This window comes from Mirounga leonina, unplaced genomic scaffold (genome assembly GCF_011800145.1).
Source record: "Mirounga leonina isolate KUSES-001 unplaced genomic scaffold, KU_Mleo_1.0 Mir_125, whole genome shotgun sequence".
Taxonomy (NCBI): domain Eukaryota; kingdom Metazoa; phylum Chordata; class Mammalia; order Carnivora; family Phocidae; genus Mirounga; species Mirounga leonina.
In genome coordinates this window covers 76,786,556-76,805,096 of record NW_023270305.1, presented here as the reverse complement: position 1 = coordinate 76,805,096, position 18,541 = coordinate 76,786,556, and the positions used below count along the sequence as shown (strand labels likewise).

The 18,541-nt window shown below is 44.4% G+C and overlaps 1 protein-coding gene across 2 annotated transcripts in view; it reads left to right on the top strand.

Annotated features, from left to right (window-relative positions):
* The window catches only part of UXS1 (UDP-glucuronate decarboxylase 1), a 99,117-nt gene that overhangs the window by 44,613 nt on the left and 35,963 nt on the right, over nucleotides 1-18,541 (top strand). For both annotated transcript variants that reach the window (XM_035001897.1, XM_035001898.1), the window contains exon 6: nucleotides 6,808-6,988. In XM_035001897.1, coding sequence (XP_034857788.1) covers nucleotides 6,808-6,988 — 181 coding nt within the window. The remainder of the gene's footprint in view (nucleotides 1-6,807; nucleotides 6,989-18,541) is intronic.

Genomic DNA, 18,541 nt, shown 5'->3' with positions numbered 1-18,541 from the left:
TCAGAGAAAGAGCACAAGCAGAGAGAGCTGCAGGCAGAGGCAGAGGGAGAAGCAGGCTCCCCGCTGAGCAGAGAGCCCGATGCGGGGCTCGATCCCAGGACCCCGGGATCATGACCCGAGCCGAAGGCAGATGCTTAACCGACTGAGCCACCCAGGCGCCCCCTTTTGGGGTTATTTCTACCATATTAAAAATGCGTAGGCATTTAAGCATGAATTGAGAAATATATCCGTGTCTTCAGCAGCAGAGAAAAGTTAATTTTCCAGTCTTTCTGCTGCCACATGTCGGAGTGATCAGACTATTGGATGCCCTCCACTAACATATGAACCCTGCACAGTCTTGCAAGGGTTATTATTATATTCACGTGGGATGATCTTCCCGTCGATGCTATTACCGAATTTATTTCAGTTTTCACATAACCACAATAAATGGGCTGAGTGTCCTTCACTCCTCTGCCATCTCATAGGTTAAGCCACATTTCAGAGTCATCTGGTGCCACGTTGTTGCTAAAACCCAAAGCTTTTCAGTGATTGTGGAAGCCTTGGCACAAAGAAGAGGTTTGTCAGAAAGGCATTCTTCTTGCAGACTTACTGAGCAGCTTGAGTTTGAATGCTGCCCTTGAACTGGACCAGGTTCACTGCCTGTGAGCTCCACAAGAGCCGGAAGTACAAGCAGTTGAGATGAGCTCATAACTGCAGAGCCATGCAAAGCTGTGTGGAGTCCATTCAGTTCCACTGGAAGAGGTTGCCTGTCCTTTCGTCCTACTCTCTTCTTGGGGGGTTAGCTCCTTGTTATTCATAGGGTATCCCTGGGTTTGGCGATTCATTTTTACTGGGGGAGCTTGTAAGTGATGAGATTCTGCCAGTTTTATTTCTGTTTGAAATGCTTGCCTAATGGGCTGAAATTGATTAGGGAGAGACACTGTATAACCACCCAGCTATGTTACATAAATCTTTAAGTATTTTTGATAGGACTTACTCAAGAAAAACAGTTCAAATGCGTTTCAAGCAAGGCTAAGGTGCTTCCAGCAAGTTTATGTCACCACTTAAAACTAGTGAAATGTTGGAGGCAATCGTGTATAATTTAGTACACTGCGTTTCTGCTAGCCCTGAGTAGTCGCTCAGTTATTTTAGGTGTGGAGATAAAGTTAGCATGCGACAGAACATCTTAGTTTAGGAAACATTTGCATATAGATATAGAGTTACATTTAAAAAAGGTTAAATTTCTTTGAAAAGAGATGTAATTTTTCTGACTTATGAAGTCTGGAAGGCTTGGGAAAATGCAGTGATATGAAGGCTATTTCAAATAAAATGAATTTTCATTCCTCGAGTTAAACACTAGTAAAGCTAGATTTGGAATTCATGTGTTTTTCCTGAAAATTCTGTTTTTAAGTCATCATTCAGGTATACAGGTGAGATGTAGGTGTGCTGAGGATAAAACATGAACCAGACAAATCTACAGGTAGTGGAGAGAATATGAAATTAGGAAGACTCGAAGCTTATTCTGTCATCACTAGTGATCCTGGGGATCGTGGTCAGAGACTCAGTTCCCCTGGGTGTCCATTTCCTTTATTTATTTATTTATTTATTTATTTATTTATTTATTAAATTTTATTTTATTATGTTGTGTTAGTCACCATACAATACATCATTAGTTTTGGGTGTGGTGATCCACGATCCATTGTTTTCATATAACACCCAGTGCTCCATGCAGTACATGCCCTCCTTAATACCCATCACCGGGCTAACCTATCCCCGACCCCCCTCCCCTCTAGAACCCTCAGTTTGTTTCTCAGAGTCCATAGTCTCTCATGGTTCATCTCTCCCTCTGATTTCCCCACCTTCATTTTTCCCTTCTTTCTCCTAATGTCCTCCATGCTATTCCGTATGTTCCACAAATAAGTGAAACCATATGATAATTGACTTTCTCTGCTTGACTTCACTTAATATAATCTCCTCCAGTCCCATCCATGTTGATGTAAAAGTTGGGTATTCATCCTTTCTGATGCTGAGTAATACTCCATTGTATATATGGACCACATCTTCTTTATTCATCTGTTGAAGGGCATCTCGGCTTCTTCCACAGTTTGGCTATTGCAGACATTGCTGCTATGAACATTGGGGTGCATATGGCCCTTCTTTTCACTACATCTGTGTCTTCAGGGTAAATACCCAGTAGTGCATTTGCTGGGTCATTGGGTAGCTGTCTTTTTAATTTTTTAAGGCACCTCCACACTATGTTCCAAAGTGGCTGTACCAACTTGCATTCCCACCAACAGTGTAAGAGGGTTCCCCTTTCTCCACAACCTCTCCAACATTTGTTGTTTCTTGCCTTGTCAATTTTTGCCATTCTAACTGGTATAAGGTGGTATCTCAGTGTGGTTTTGATTTGAATTTCCCTGATGGCTAATGATGATGAACGGTTTTTCATTTGTCTGTTAGCCATTTGTATGTCTTCTTCGGAGAAGTGTCTGTTCATGTCTTCTGCCCATTTTTTGACTTGAGGATTATTTGGTTTTTGGGTGTGGAGTTTGAGAAGTTCTTTATAGATCTTGGATATCAGCCCTTTATCTGTAGTGTCATTTGCAAATATCTTCTCCCATTCTGTGAGTTGCCTCTTTGTTTTCTTGACTATTTCCTTTGCTGTGCAGAAGCTTTTTATCTTGAAGTCCCAAAAGTTCATTTTTGCTTTTGTTTCACTAGCTTTTGGAGATGAATCTTGAAAGAAGTTGCTGTGGCCGATGTCAAAGAGGCTACTGCTTATGTTCTTCTCTAGAATTTTGATGGATTCCTGTCTCACATTGAGGTCTTTCATCCATTTTGAGTTTATCTTTGTGTATGGTGTTAGAGAATGGTCGAGTTTCATTCTTCGTATATAGCTGTCCAATATTCCCACCATTTATTGAAGAGACTGTCTTTTCTCCATTACATATTTTTTCCTGCCTTGTCGAAGATGATTTGACCATAGAGTTGAGGATCCGTATCTGGGCTCTCTATTCTGTTCCATTGGTCGGGTATGTCTGTTTTTGTGCCAGTACCATGCTGTCTTGGTGATTACTGCTTTGTAATATAGCTTGAAATCGGGCAACGTGATGCCCCCAGCTTTGTTTTTCTTTTTCAACATCTCCTTGGCGATTTGCGTTCTTTTCTGATTCCATACAAATTTTAGGATTGTTTGTTCCAGCACTTTGAAAAATGTCATTGGAATTTTGATCGGGATGGCATTGAAGGTTATAGATTGCTCTGGGTAGCATAGACATTTTAACATTGTTTATTCTTCCGATCCATGAGCATGGAATGTTTTTCCATCTTTTTGTGTTTTCTTCAATTTCTTTCATGAGTGTTCTGTAGTTCCTAGAGTATAGATCCTTTACCTCTTTGGTTAGATTTATTCTAAGGTATCTTATGGTTTTCGGTGCTCTTGTGAATGGAATCGTTTCTCTAATTTTTCTTTCTACAGTTGCATTGTTAGTGTATAAGAAAGCACCTGATTTCTGTGCATTGATTTTGTATCCTGCCCCATTACTGAATTGCTGTATGAGTTCTAGGAATTTGGGGGGTGGAGTCCTTTGGGTTTTCCACATAAAGTATCATGTCATCTACGAAGAGAGAGAGTTTGACTTCTTATTTGCCAATTTGAATACCTTTTATTTATTTTTGTTGTCTGATTGCTGTTGCTAGGACTTCTAGTACTATGTTGAACAATAGTGGCGAGAGTGGGCATCCTTGACGTGTTCCTGATCTTAAGGGAAAGGCTCTCAGCTTTTCCCCATTGAGGATGATACTCACTGTGGGTTTTTCATAGATGGATTTTGTGAACTTGAGGAATGTTCTCTCTATCCCTATACTCTGAAGAGTTTTAATCAGGAAAGGATGTTGTATTTTGTCAAATGCTTTTTCTGCATCAATTGAGAGGACCATAGGGTTCTTCTCTCTCCTCTTATTAATGTGTTCTATCACATTGATTGATTTGCGAATGTTGAACCACCCTTGCATGCCGGGGATAAATCCCACTTGGTCGTGGTGGATGATCCTTTTAATGTATTGTTGGAGCCTATTAGCTAGGATTTTGTTGAGCATTTTGGAATCCATATTCATCAGGGATATCGGTCTGAAATTCTCCTTTTTGATGGGGTCTTTGCCTGGTTTGGGGATTAAAGTAATGCTGGCCTCAGAATGAATCTGGAAGGTTTCCTTCTGTTTCTATTTTTTGAAACAGCTTCAGTAGAATAGGTATTATTTCTTCTTTGAATGTTTGGTAGAATTCCCCAGCAAATCCCTCAGGCCCTGGACTCTTGTTTTTTTGGGAGGTTTTTGATCACTGCTTCAATCTCATTACTGGTTATTGGCCTATTCAGCTTGTCAATTTCTTCCTGTTTCAGTCTTGGGAGTTCATAGGTTTCCAGGAAGGCGGCATCCATTTCATCCAGGTTGCTCAATTTATTGGCATATAGTTGTTGATAATAATTTCTAATAATTGTTTCTATTTCCTGGGGTTAGTCGTGATCTCTCCCCTTTCATTCATAATTTTATTAATTTGGGTCCTTTCTCTTTTCTTTTGGGTAAGTCTGGCCAGTGGTTTATCGATCTTATTAATTCTTTCAAAGAACCAGCTTCTAGTTTCATTGATCTGATCTACTGTGTTTCTGGTTTCTAATTCATTGATCTCTGCTCTAATCTTAATTATTTCTCTTCTAATGTGTGGCTCAGCCATCGTTTTTGCTTTTTCTCTAGTTCTTTAAGGTGTAAAGTTAGTTGGTGAATTCGGGACTTTTCTGTTTTTTTGAGTGAGGCTTGGATGGCTATGTATTTCCCCCTAGGATTGCCTTTGCAGTATCCCATAGGTTTTGGACCAATGTGTTTTCGTTCTCATTGGTTTCCGTGAATTGTTTAAGTTCTTCTTTGAGTTCCTGGTTGACCCAAACATTCTTGAGCAGAGTGGTCTTTAGCTTCCAAGTGTTTGAATTTCTGCCAAATTTTTTCTTGTGATTGAGTTCCAGTTTTAAAGGGTCTGAGAATATGCAGGGAATAATCTCAATCTTTTGGTATCAGTTGAGACCTGATTTGTGATCCAGTATGTGGTCTATTCTGGAGAAAGTTCCATGTGCGCTCAAGAAGAATGCATATTCTGGAATGTTCTGTATATATCTATGAGGTCTATGGGTGTCTGTTCCCTATCTGCGAAGCAGAGATGACTTAGGAAATGGTGCTCTCCGTAAAGAATGAATGCAGCTGATCGAAAGCTGTGGAGCGTCAGGACTTTTCAGCCATCCACTTTCTCACCCATGATACAGCTGACCCTTGAACAACTCAGGGTTGAGAGGCATTGACCCCCCCACCCTCCACCCCCGACGTGCTGCCGAGAATCCGTGTGTGACTGTTGCCTCCTTTTGCTTGCTGTTGACTGGCAGCCTTACCATAACACGAACAGTCGATTCACAGATACTGTGTGTTTCGTGTATTACATATTTTGTTCTTACAAGAGAATAAACTGGGGGAAAGAAAATGTTATTAAGAACATCGTAAGGAAGAGAAAATACAGTCACAGTCCTGTCCCGTGTTTATCGGACAAAAATCTGCATGAGAGTGGAGCTGTGCAGATCACAGCGTGTTGTTCATGGCTGAGCTGTGTGTGTATTTTCATCAGAGCATATGTAAATGTCTGGGTGGTGTTGATGTGGTTCTTCTGTGGCTGGCATGACCCCTCCCCGCTCCCCAAATCGACGACCTTCACCCCGGGCTGCTTTGTTCTCACCCGTGGTAAACATCTGAATTATGTGTCAGATTTTATCGCACTTCGTGGCAAACAAAATGTTTTAAAACCATATGCCTAAGGGTTTATGTGTTTTGTTTTGTTTTGGTAAAAGAATTGGTGTTTTTTTTCCTAGTGTTAATTCTTTCAGTTCGGAACAGGAGGGTGAGGTGAGTGCAAGTTTTGACTGCAGAGAAGGCAGAGCGGAGAACAGAACAGGACAGAGAAGGTGTTTGCCCATTGCTAGTCCACTTTCTGAGTGTTCTTTTCACTCCTTCCTCCCCAACACTCAGTACGCTTTATCTGGCCCCCTCCATAGTCATCATTTAATTTGAATAAAGTCTTTCTGTTAGTTTAACAGTGACTTTCACTCATGATTGCCTCTTCATGTTTGTTGTGGCTCAGGCTTTGGAAGCACAGTATTGCTGGCCCCCTGTCCCCCACAGCTGCATCCTGTCCCCCTTGGGGCCCGTCAGCGGACCCCACGCAGTGGTCACGTTCCTGCTTAGACAGGGACCGGACGGTAGAACCTAATCACTTAGGGCTCTGGTCTGCAAACAGTATCTATTGCTTATTCATTTGTTTTCATAAGCAGTTGGAAAGATAATCCTTTTTTATGACATTTTTGTGTCCAGTTTTAAAAACCACATATATTATTTGGTAGTTCAACGAATCTCTGCATGTTGCTAATCACTTTTTAAAAGAGAGTCATTCTGAAACTTTGCAGGAATAGTGGTAGAATTATATAAGTGATGTTCAGTGTTCTTTCCATTATAAAATAAGAACTTTTTAATGTAAAATTGTCTGTTAGAGGAGACATTTGGAAACTTGAAACTATTTTTCTGTACTATTGACTGGGTGCTGCTTAGAAGTCGGCAGTAGTATGTGACAGTTTGTTCTGGAGGAAGAGCTAAGACGCTGTCTGTAAACTGTTAGCGTCTTCCTTCCTTGCTCTCCTTCCAAGTTTTAAGTTGTGGCTGCACCAAAGCCAAATCCCCTTGAAGTTGGTTGTCACCGTGTCCTCTTGTGCTTTCTCTGGGGATGTGGGGCGCATGCAGATAACCGGAGGAGCAGGGTTCGTGGGCTCCCACCTCACCGACAAGCTCATGATGGACGGCCACGAGGTGACTGTGGTGGACAACTTCTTCACGGGGAGGAAGAGGAATGTGGAGCACTGGATCGGCCATGAGAACTTCGAGCTGATTAACCACGACGTGGTGGAGCCGCTCTACATCGAAGGTGAGTGAGAGTGCACACTGACAGCACATCGAGCCTGGTGGGTGGGCTCCCCAGAGCAGCCAGCTCCCAGCCAGAGCCTTCTGCCCCGACCACAGTGAGTGGGAGCTGTGCCTTGTTTCTGAAATGGTCTCACTGGGTACAAGGCACTATCCTAGTTTCTGTGATAAAGAACGGTGACGGCACTGTGGGCATTTGGCTGCACTGCCCCGAGCCCTCCTGGCTTTGATCGTCATGGTCTGTTCCAGAAGGGCTTGTGTAGTGCACGACCTTCCCCACTGCGTAACACATCCTTTGCCTGCCCCACTTGTGCAAAAGTACTTCAAGCTTCCTGCTGGGTGCTGGCTGGTGCTGGCGAGTGTCTTTATAAGAGACAGAATGGAGAAGACACAGATGCATGGGGAGAAGAGCAGGTCTCACGAACACCAACGGAGCAGAGATTGAGGCCATGCAGCCCCAGCCCCAGCACCACCTACAAGGCAAGGAGCGATTCTCCCCTAGAGCCTTTGGGGGAAGCGTGGACTTGCCAACACCTTGTTTTCTAGAATTGTGGGAAAAGAGATTTCTGGTGTTTTAGTTCACCTAGTGTGTGGCACCTCACCTACAACAGCCACAGGAGCCTAGGAGGGAGGGTTTGTCTGAGGGGTGCCGATGAGAACCTCTAACAGGTGCTTGCTTAGCAGGCATCTTAGGATCACCAGACTTCACGTTCATTCTCATTTAAATCTGACCAGAGCCCTGAGAGGTAAATGGTATCATCCCCCCTTGAATATTTATGGAAAACTGGAACTGGGTTGTGGTCTGCCCCAAGCCATCGGGCTGTTAAGCAGTCCGGCCAGAACTCAGCCTCAGGTTTCAGGCTCCAAAGCTCGATTATCACCTACCCTCCTCCTGCATGGATAGGGTAGTGTTCTGCTTTTGCACGTTATCCAGTCATGGACATTTTCCCATGTCAATACAAAGTATCTTGGAAAGCCGGTATAGTTGCTGAGCAGGATTTATCATATGGGTATACCATGCTTTATTTGCTCCTATCCTTAAATGTTCTCCAGTGTTTTATTATAACTATCTTCCTCTGAATTTTATTTCCTTAATAAAGAGTTCAAACGCGAATTTTGCCAAATGCTGCTATGTCCTCCTTGTTCGGTGTTGTCTGTTTCACGAACACAGGAGTAGCACTGAGCATTATCTTCAAAAACTACTAACAAAATAGTTTGCTAATTCGATAGAAAACACATGGTTCTTTGACTAAAAAAGCTAGATGTTTTCTAACATATTAAAATTCACACAAAAAAATTAAATAGTTCTTTTACCTTTTTTAAAAAATTTGCTTTTCGTAGGAGTTCTTCATAATAGGGATATTAATCATTTGGTATATATTTAACATTTGCCCGTCCCCCTGAATCTGGCTTTTGCCTTTTAATTCCATTGAAATTTTATAATTACAGTCTAATCTGTTTATTTTCCCCCTTTGTTGTTCTATTTCTTTTATGTTCTAAGTGTCCAAGAATAGAGCAATATTCAGCCATGGTGTTTTTTGTTTGTGTGACTTTTTTGCTGTTGTTTTTTTAAAACATGTAATTATTTAATCTATCGGGGATTTATTTTGGGGTTAGGCTGTAGTTTGTGAAGTGAACTAGATGATCCAGGTAATAGATAAATAGGCTCACGTTCCCCCTGGACCTGATCGTGGGTTTGCTGTGAGGGTTAATTGAGGTAATGCACGTGATAGGGCAGGCACTCACAGGCAGAACTGCAAAGTGTGAGAGTCTGCATGCTGCAGTCGTGAATCAGCTGGTATCAGTAAGACACCGAGATTCCCTGGGGTTATGTGGGTGGGCCCCATAATCACGTGAGTTTGAAAAGCAGCGGCAGCAGTAGGTGGAGGAGCTAGTTGGAGAGATCTAGTAGAAGGGATGCTTCCGAGAGACAGGCACTGGGGAGGTCAGGGGGACTTGACCCACGGCTGCTGGCTCAGAAGGCGGCCTTGAACCAGAGCCTGCGGCCAGCCTCTGGGAGCTCCCAGCCCACAGCCAGCAGGGAGATGGGGACCTCAGTGCTGCAGCCTCATGCGACTGAATTTTGCCAACAGCTTGACTCACCCACTAATGGCAGGAATGCAGCCCTGCTGACACCTGATTTCAGCCTGTGAGGGCAGAGAGAGAACCAGCTGAGCCACACCGCGCCTGGCTTCTGACCCGCAGACCCGGTAGATTATAAGTGGGCATTTTTTTTTTTAGCCTCTAAGTTTGTTAGGGCATCAGTACAAAACTGCAGGGCTTGGCACAGGGGCTGGCGCCTCGCAAGTGCTCTCCAAATAGTAGCTGCTATTATTATTCCTCTTTCCCCTTTTTTTGCACATGGCAGTAAACATTTGTGAAATGAAACTATAGATCACATAATTTCAGTACTACCAAAACTTAGTAAAAACGGTATGTTGGTAAGTAAATTATCTGCTTTGCCTCTGAGCTTTGACACCAGAACTACTGGAGACCATTTCTCCCAGTTCTGACTGTAGACTCCATGTGGAGGACACTCATGAATGCACCGAATGGACTCCCACAAGAAAGGGTTCACACTTCTGCCATTTGCTGCAGTGGGAGTGGCACCCGTGAGGGAGAGCAGAAGACATTTCTCCACCCCCACAGTCTAAAGCCTGTTTTTTTTTCACTTTCTCCAACCCTAGCGTAAGATTCTTATACGTGCCCGTGATAGTCCCCCACCTGCTCCCCAACCTCCCCATCTCCTCAGTCCTTCTGCCCCCACAGTGCCCACCTGATTCTGAGCCCCGTCCAGGGAGAAGAGCATCCATCATTGGATCCTGCTTGTGGGTGCACTTCTGCGTCTCAGAGGTAGTAATCCTCCCCACTGCAAGCCAGACACAGCGTGAATTTAACCAGATGAACTCAGTTTGATTTGCCCCCTCCCCTCGGTGTTGCGTTGTCACACAAAGGATGACATGATTTAGGGCACCCTTGAGTGACCTGTCCTCGCCTGTGCTTACAGTGCCTGCCATGATTTACTTCCACGTTAGTTTTTCCTCTGATCGAATGTTACAGCCTGTGCTCATACTAAGTGGGATTACCATTTGGTGTAATGTGTACGGCGGTCTTTTAGCAGCAATGAACAAGTTAATGTGTCCTGTTGATGTGATAGAATTATTCTCCTGTGTGCAGGAGAGTGTATTACAAAGTATGCACACCCAGCGTTCAATACATAACTCTCCTTTTGAGTACCTTCTTCTGAGTAAAAGAAACTCCACTTGATATGGTATTGACACCATACCAGGAATGTTCTTCAGCTCTGAAAAGCATTTTGCGGAATTTGTTTTAGTTTATTTGTTTTTCCAGGGCTGGCAAGTTGTTTGGGCTGTAACGGGGTAACAGTGGTGTCTGTCACTTAATTTGGCAGTGTCCTAGCAGAGCTTCATTAATTTTCCTTCAGCACAGATTTCCTCCTCTTGTTATTTTCAGAGTGTAACCATTGTTTCAGAAGCAGAGGCATTAGCGATTCACTGTTGTGGGAAATTAACTGTTGTCTGCACTCAGAATGTGGTGGCGGCATTGGGAAGGGGGAAAGTGATTGCCACCCCCTGGGGTCGGGGCTGAGAGTGCGGTACCGTGGAGTGCGGGGGGGGGGCGGGGGGTGGTCACGTGGTCATGAATTGTAAAACTGATGAAGGCCAGCAGTGCTGGTGTGATAGGGGTTCTGTTAGAGGCCTCTGCGTTGTCTGGGCTACTCTGTAGAGAAGGAATATCGCTGCTTTGGAGGGAATTGTAATGCTCCCTGAAGTAACTGAGTCTGGCTGTATATTGCTTCAAGAGAACTCTGGATTTTTACCAAAGGAGACATTGAAGTTTCAGACGGTGAATCTCAGGAAGGAGTCAAGTTAATTCTTCCAACCCATATATTAAGGGCGCAGGGAAGTTTCAGACGAGCCAGGGTTGGGGGGTTACGGGGTGTGTTCGGGTTTTGTGAGGGAGATGCCAGGCCACGGAGATGGTGGAGAGGAGGCTCAGCGTTGGGCAGCCCCTTGTTCCAGCCTGGAGCGCTGGTGGGCAGGTGTTGGCCCCAGGCAGGCTCCCTGAGAAGGGAGCATGTCTAGAGAAAGAGCCGTGTGATCGCAGAAGCAAGGATTAGGGATGCATAGGACAGGAGCACTGACCCTGGAGGCTTTTTCAGAACAGAGCTGACTCTACTGGAGGAGGATGGAGGTCTAGCCAATTCCTGACTTACAATGGTCAGCTTAAAGGATTTTCTGACTTTACAGTGGTGTGATAATAGTACACATTCAGTGGAAACCAACTTTGAATTTTTTTTGAAGATTTTATTTATTTGAGAGGGGGAGGAGCGGAGGGAGAGGGAGAAGCAGACTCCCCGCTGAGCAGGGAGCCGGACACGGGACTCCGGGATCATGACCTGAGCCGAAGGCAGATGCTTAACCGAGTGGGCCACGCAGGTACCCCATACTTCGAATTTTTAATCTGGATCTTTTTCTGGGCTAGGGACGTGCAGTCCTGTCCTTTTGTGATGCTGGGCAGTGGCCGCGGCTCCCAGTCAGCCAGCGATCACAAAGGTCAGCAACCAATAAATGTACAAGCATTCCATACCCAGACTACCCTTCCGCTTTCACTTTCAGTACAGTACTCAGTAAGGTGCTTGAGACAGTCAGCACTTTATCACAAAGTAGGCTTTGTGTTGGAGGATTTTGCACAACTATGGGCTAATGTAAGTGTTCTGAGCACATGTAACGTAGGCTAGGCTAAGATTTGTGTTCAGGAGGTTATTTTATTAGCACTTTCCCTATGAATATAATATAGTTTTATATTGGTGCTGTGGGCCATCTGGGGAGTTTGTAAGTATGGGCAATGATGACCCCTCCTTGAGAAGCCGCCCGCCATTTCCTTAGACTCATGTCCAGGCTCCCGGTGTATACAGCCTGGGCCCCTCCCAAAAGCTGTCCCAGTTTACTTGTCCACCATCTGCAGAAGCAGGAATCTTGAAAGCAACATTTCTGTAGAGGACAGAAAAAGATGAGACACTCATTGCATCATGGGGAGCCCGCTCCTGGAACATGCGGTACCCGTGAGTAAGAGGTCCAGGACAGTGAAAGCAGAAAATGACAATCGTAAACACCTCATGAATACCCACTGTGTTCCAGGCACTGTTCTAATCACTGTGTATAATTAACAGACTTAATTCTTTCAGCGTATGGGTGAGGTAGGCAGTTATTATTCACGTGTGCAGGTGAGGGAACCAGCGCATGGAGTCCTGTGATCCCCCCGTTTCCCAGGTGCAGGGATCCTGTGCAAGGTGAGGAGGGGCGGGCGCCCTGCCAGGGAATACAGGAGAGGCTGGACTGTCACACCCAGATAGCCTGGAGTTGACCATGAATGGGGGATGGAAACTGTGTTTGCCAAGAGCGCTGGGTCCGTGTTGATGTAGGTATTTGAGGAGTGCTATTCTGATTCCAAGATTTTTGTTGGATTATAATTTAGAATTTTTTTTATCCCATTCAGTTTTTGTTGCAAATGTAAACATAAAATGCAGAGGCAGCAGATCCAAGATCCCCCACTCTGTTGAACTTGGAGCCGTGGGGAACTCCTGCAGTGAGGCTCTGGCCTATAGGTGCTTTCTCGCCACAGTGTTATCATGGTGACCCCTGAGCACTTGGGGGGGTTCCGAGAGGGATGAGGGCGGCTGCCAGCTGTGGCAGGAAATTGACAGGCGGCAGCGCTGACCGGAACTTTTGATCCTGGGGCTGAGCCAGACCTCTGGCATGTACAGTCTTCCCTTTGCATTAAGTCAATATTATTTGATATGAAATCAAGGCAAAAAATCCCACTCTTTTACTCTTTTAGTTCTTTGTGCCAAGAGAAGTTTGGCCTTTACACTGAAAAGTCCTATATCTCCTTAAATCCTGTTTTCCATAAATACCGGTGTTGGGGGGCAAGGGTTAAGACCACACATTCCATGTGGCAGAGAGGGACATCTTGTGCAGTATTTATGCCAGGGCTCTGGTCTGGACCGAGGGGAAAGAACATGGATAAACAGGAGTATCTTTATGCTGGGATTTCACTATATGCTAAATAATCACACAGATTCACAGCAAGAACCAACCTTTTGTTTTATTTTATAGTTTTTTCAAAGCTTCAGGGTGCAACTCCTTGATGGGTATCTTACTAGTTCAGTAAGGTGTGGCTCTGGCACAGGGAAGCAGTTGGACGTAGGAACTTATATTTAAAATAAAAAAAAAAATCGGGGAGATATAAACATTCAGTTGGCTTTTATGTGGATTTCCCCTTTGGTAGGAGATTACACTTGATTTTTTTTTTTAATTTTAATTTTTCAAAGATGTTATTTATGGGGGTGGGCACAAGCAGGGGGAGGGGCAGAGGCAGAGGGAGAAGCAGGCTCCCTGCTGATCAAGGAGCCCGATGCAGGACTCAATCCCAGAACCGCGAGGTCATGACCTGAGCCAAAGGCAGACGCTTAATGGACTGAGCCTTCCAGGTGCCCCGTACTACACTTGATTTTTTTGATGGAGTCTGAACAATAATTTTGGGTGATCTTGAGTTGTTCAATGTTGACACCGTTTCCTTTTATATTTATGTATCATCTGTGTGTTTTTCAGGCACAGTGAAGACCTATGGGAAGTTGGTTTGTGGCTAGTGTAGCTTCAGGGTTGTTGTTTTAAGAATTGAATTCATGGTGGGGCTGAGCTCGCCTCAGTTCTACCCCACCCCTTGCCCATCCTTTTCCCAGCATAAAAATAACTCCTTGTGTTCTAGCAGGAAGGCTGTTTTGGACCTATTTAAGGAAATTCTGCGAAAAAGGAAAACACTAGTTTGCTTTACTGTTTCCCTTCCTTGATCATTAATTTGAGCTCTTTTAGGGCTCCTGGCTTAGGCTATTTTTCTGGCCATGATTACAGCGCATGGCCCTTGTAAATGTTTCGGGATCACAGGAGGGTCACCTGGTGGTCACATTGAGAGGTGCAGCTCCCGCGAATGAATGGCCCTGCCTTTCTTTTCTCCTGTTTTCTTCCTCTCCGTCCCTTCAGCTTAGATTTTGAATGTAATGCTCATTTTTGGTGTACGTGTTTTACAATGCAATTTACATCATTTGAAGGCTTCCTTCCCCCCTGGGCTGTAAGGGTTAACTTTGCTGCTCTGATATTATTCAGTATTTTTGTAGCACTTCTCATTCTGATTATTTACGCTTGTTCTAAAATTACCCCCCTGCTCTCCTCTTCACAATTCCTTATCCAAATAATTACTCAATAGCCTTTTTAGTATGGAAACTGGAGTCACTGTCACTAACACTCCCAGCAGAACACATTCTCATGGGAAAGAAGAGCTGTTGGAAATACTGATTTCGTAAGACTTCAGGTTCTTCTTAAACACCATGCATCAGTGGACATAGTTTTTAGGGCACACCTTAGCCTTTCCAGGTGGGATGACCAGGAAGCTGCAGTCAAGCTGAACCCCAGATGTGAAAACACCAACAAACCAGATGGAATAGCTTTTTAGATGAAGACGCCCCAGTCTATGGCTCATCTCTTCACTCAGCTCGCTTTTAGTGAGCACAGTTCCCAAACTGGCCCCAGTCATGGTGGGGAATTGGTTTTCCATCACAGATCCCCAGGCCCATCTAGCCCTTCTGATGCATTAGATCTGCCTGGGAATCTGCATTTGTGTGTGCGCATAGGTAACAGGGTGGGGGCACCCTCCTGCCGAGAGCAAAGCTGTGTGGAGAGCCTAAGGAAGAAGAAGGATCACTTGTTCTCAGGGACTTTTCATCTGGTGAAGAGGACGTGTGGGAAGCTCTGGACAGGGCAGAATGCAGTAATTAACCAGTGGCATGGGCAGCGGGCGGGGAGGGTGATTGTCCCTGACCAGGGCGTTCAAGAGGGCTCCCCACACAAACTGACATATGACTTGAGCCTCGAGGGAGAAAGCGTGGGCTCCTGCATACGTGAAGGAGACAGGGAGCGGGTTGGCAACGTTTTCGTCTTGCTTGATGTCAGACTTACGAGGGACGAACTTCTCTAGTCTCTGATGCACTGAAAGACTTTCTTCGCTGTAGATGTTGTCACCTCAAGAGTAAAAACAGTGCTAAATGATTTATTCTGTGAGATCACGACCCATACCCTTGATTTAAATGGTCTTTGGGAAGCACGTGGTGGCGGCACCTTCGTGAGCAGGTATCTGAAGGGCGCCAGCTCCAGGGGTCAGGCACGCTGGCATGTGCTCTCCTGGGTGGCGCTCAGCTCCGAAGGCCTGGCCCCCTCCTGCTCTAGAGTGGCACTGGGGTGTGATGAGGTGTGTTCCAGGGAGGAGGTGCAGCACGTGCGTGTGGAGTTGGTGGTCTGCTGCACACACCTGCAGTCCTTGAGCTCTGAAACAGGTGAGCAGGGACAGACCCGTGCTCTTACTGGTCCTGTCTGTAGGCTGCAAAGGGTAAAACAGCCTAAGAAGGATGGCATTCTGTGAGACCTGGCTTGTTAACTTATACTTCACATAATAAACTTTTTGTTTGCTTTTTATTTGTAGCTGTTTATCAACTCAGAATAACTTGCGGGGGGGGGGCGGTCAGAAAGCATTCACAGGATGTTCCTCTTAATGAATTTGCATGTTAAGACTAAACAATTTCAAAAGGTTTTGGGTTTTCTTAGTTCTCTTGAAGAAAGATTAGTCTTTCGAAAGCATGGGTGCTTTTTAAATCAGTAGTTTTCAGATGTGGCTTTAAAAGTGTTTGTGTGGTGTATATGTACATCTGTGTATGTATATGAGTGTGTGTGTATATATATATGTACATAAATATATCCACCTGGAGTGTCTGCATCTGGATGCCAGGGGTCCAGGTATCCCTCATTCAAAAGCTTCACTGGGTAACTGCTGTATAGCAAGGATTGATTGGGAATCTTGAGTGAGTGGCAGTGGCTCAGGAGCCTGATTTTAGCTCTTATATTCCCAGGGTAGAGAAAGGGAGGAGAACAAATATATAAACCCAAAGCATTCATTTTGACTTCAGCCTTAGTAAAACTTACACCCTTTTTCCACTAATACTCTTTTCATCTGCTTTTACTGCTCATGAGTATCTTAGTTTTTTTGCCATCCTGACCATTTTCAAGGGTACTAGGCAGTAGTGGTAAACATATTGTGTTAGAACAGATCCCCAGAACTTTTTCACCTGCAAAACTGGAACTCTGAACCCATTGAACAATAACACTCCTCCCCCAGGCCCCGGAACCATTGATCTACCTCTGTCTCTGAGTCTGATGACCCTAGGTACCTCATATAAGTGGAGTCCTACAGGATTTGTCTTTCTGGGACTGGATTATTTCACTTAGGGTAATGTCCTCAAAGTACCTCCCTGTTGTAGTATGTGACAGAATTTTTTTTTTTTCATTTTAAGGTTGGATAACATTTCTCCGTGTGTGTGTGTGTGTGTGCACGCGCGCACGCACTGTATTTTCTTTATCTGTTCATCTGTCCCTGGATGCTTGGGTTGCTTCCACTAGGTGGCTGTTGTGGACAGTGCTCCTGTGAACACGGGTGTGCCAATGTCTCTTTGAGGCCCCGCTTTCAGTTCTTGGGAGTATATACCCAGAAGTGGGATTCCTGCTCTTATGTTAATTCTGTTTGTGTACTTTGAGGAATCATCACGCTGTTTTCCATAGTGACTGCACCATTTTGTATCACCACCAAAGTGCGCCAAAGTTCCACTTTCTCCACATCCTCTATAGTACCTGCTATTTTCGGTTTCCTTTCTTTTTTCCTTAATAGTAGCCATCCTAATGGGTGCGATGTGATACCTCATTGTAGTTTTGATTTGCCTTTCTCTGATGATTAGTGATGTTGAACTTCTTTCCATGTGCTTGTTGGCTATTTGTATGTCATCTTTGGAGAATTACTCATTCAAGTGCCTTGCCATTTTTTGAGTCACTCGATTCTGTTGTTGATTTATAGGAGCTCCTTATATATTCTAGATATTAACACCTTTTCGTATATATGACTTGTAGATATTTTCTCCCATTGTGTAGTTTGCCTTCTTACTGTTGATTGGGTCCTTTGATACTGTCAGAAAAGTAATTAAATTTGACGTGGTTCCATTTTTCTATTTTTGCTTTTGTTGCCTTTGCTTTTGATGTCGCATCCAAGAAATCTTTGCCAAATCTAATGTCCTGCAGCTTTTTCCCTGTTTTCTTCTTAGAGTTTTATTGTTTTAGGTGTTACGTTTTGTTCTTTTTGTTTGTTCTAAGTTAATTTTTGTATGTAGTGTAAGATAAGGATGCAACTTCATTCTTTTGCGTGTAGATAGTCAGTCTTCCCAGCACCGTTTGTTAAAGAGACTGTCGTTTCTTCACTGAGTGGCTTGGTATCCTTGTTGAAGATCACTGAACCATGTACACAGGATTTATTTCTAGACTCCATATCCTTTTCCACTGGTCTGTGTGTCTGTCTTTATGCCAGTAACACACTGCTTTGATTACTGTAGCTTTGTATTGTTTTGAAATAGAAAATGTAAGTCTTCCCACTTTGTTCTTTTTCAAAATTGTTTTGGCTAGTCAGGGTCCCTTGAAATTATGTACGGATTTCAGGATGATTTTTTTTTCTTCTGTTTCTGCAAAAATCACTGTTGAAGTTTTGATAGTGATGGTGTTGCAGAAGTATTTTTAAAATAAGAAGACTTTTTAAAACAATCACTTCAGGAGTTGGCCTGAATAGTCTTAGCCAAAAAAGTCTCATAAATAAATATCCAGAAGATGAGAGCTGCAGTCTTTTACAGGTTGTTCTTGCCTCCCTTGAGGTATGGTCACTGTATAGGAAAAACCATTACCAGGTGTTCCATGAGCCTGTGCAGTTCCTAGAACCCTTCCCAAAGATACTATCTGCATAGAACCATCTGGCTTCCCCCTTCTCCTAGTCTTAGTGGCTCATGTGAACTGAGCCTCCCAGTTGTGTTGGGTTTGAAAGACTGAGATAATTAGGGTGAATTAAGGTAGAGACCAAGCTCACAGCGTAGAATATCATGCACTTGTGTGGAGTCACCACTTCTGTCCCTCTTCTGAAGATAAGAACCTGTCACCCGGCTCTCACCCCTGGGTGGGAGAGTGTGTTCAGAAGTCACCCCGGCCCCCAGAAGGCACTGCGGTGATTCCCATGCCATCCTGGGCATGACAGGAGATTTTCAGTGGGAAATGAGTAGTGAGTGGATGTGGGTGGGGAGGTTGGGCATTTTTGGGTGGGAAGGGATGTTTTCTGAGAAAGTTATATTGGAGAATTCACCATGAGGACAGTTTTTCCCCATTGGCCTGTTTTGCCTGTCGTTTCTGAAACCCAGCCCTTAATGTGCCGTTACCTAAAAGAGAGCAATGGTCCCTGGTTGGGAAGAAGGTGGGAGGCCAGGGAGGTCCCCGCAGGCCTTCTTGCTTGGGGGCTGAAGCTGTGTACAGGGAGGGTTCACTTTGGCAGCAGCGTCTTGGATCCCCCATGATGGTGATGATATTTTCTCTCACCTGGAGCTGAAGTGGGACGGCACTGGACAGAC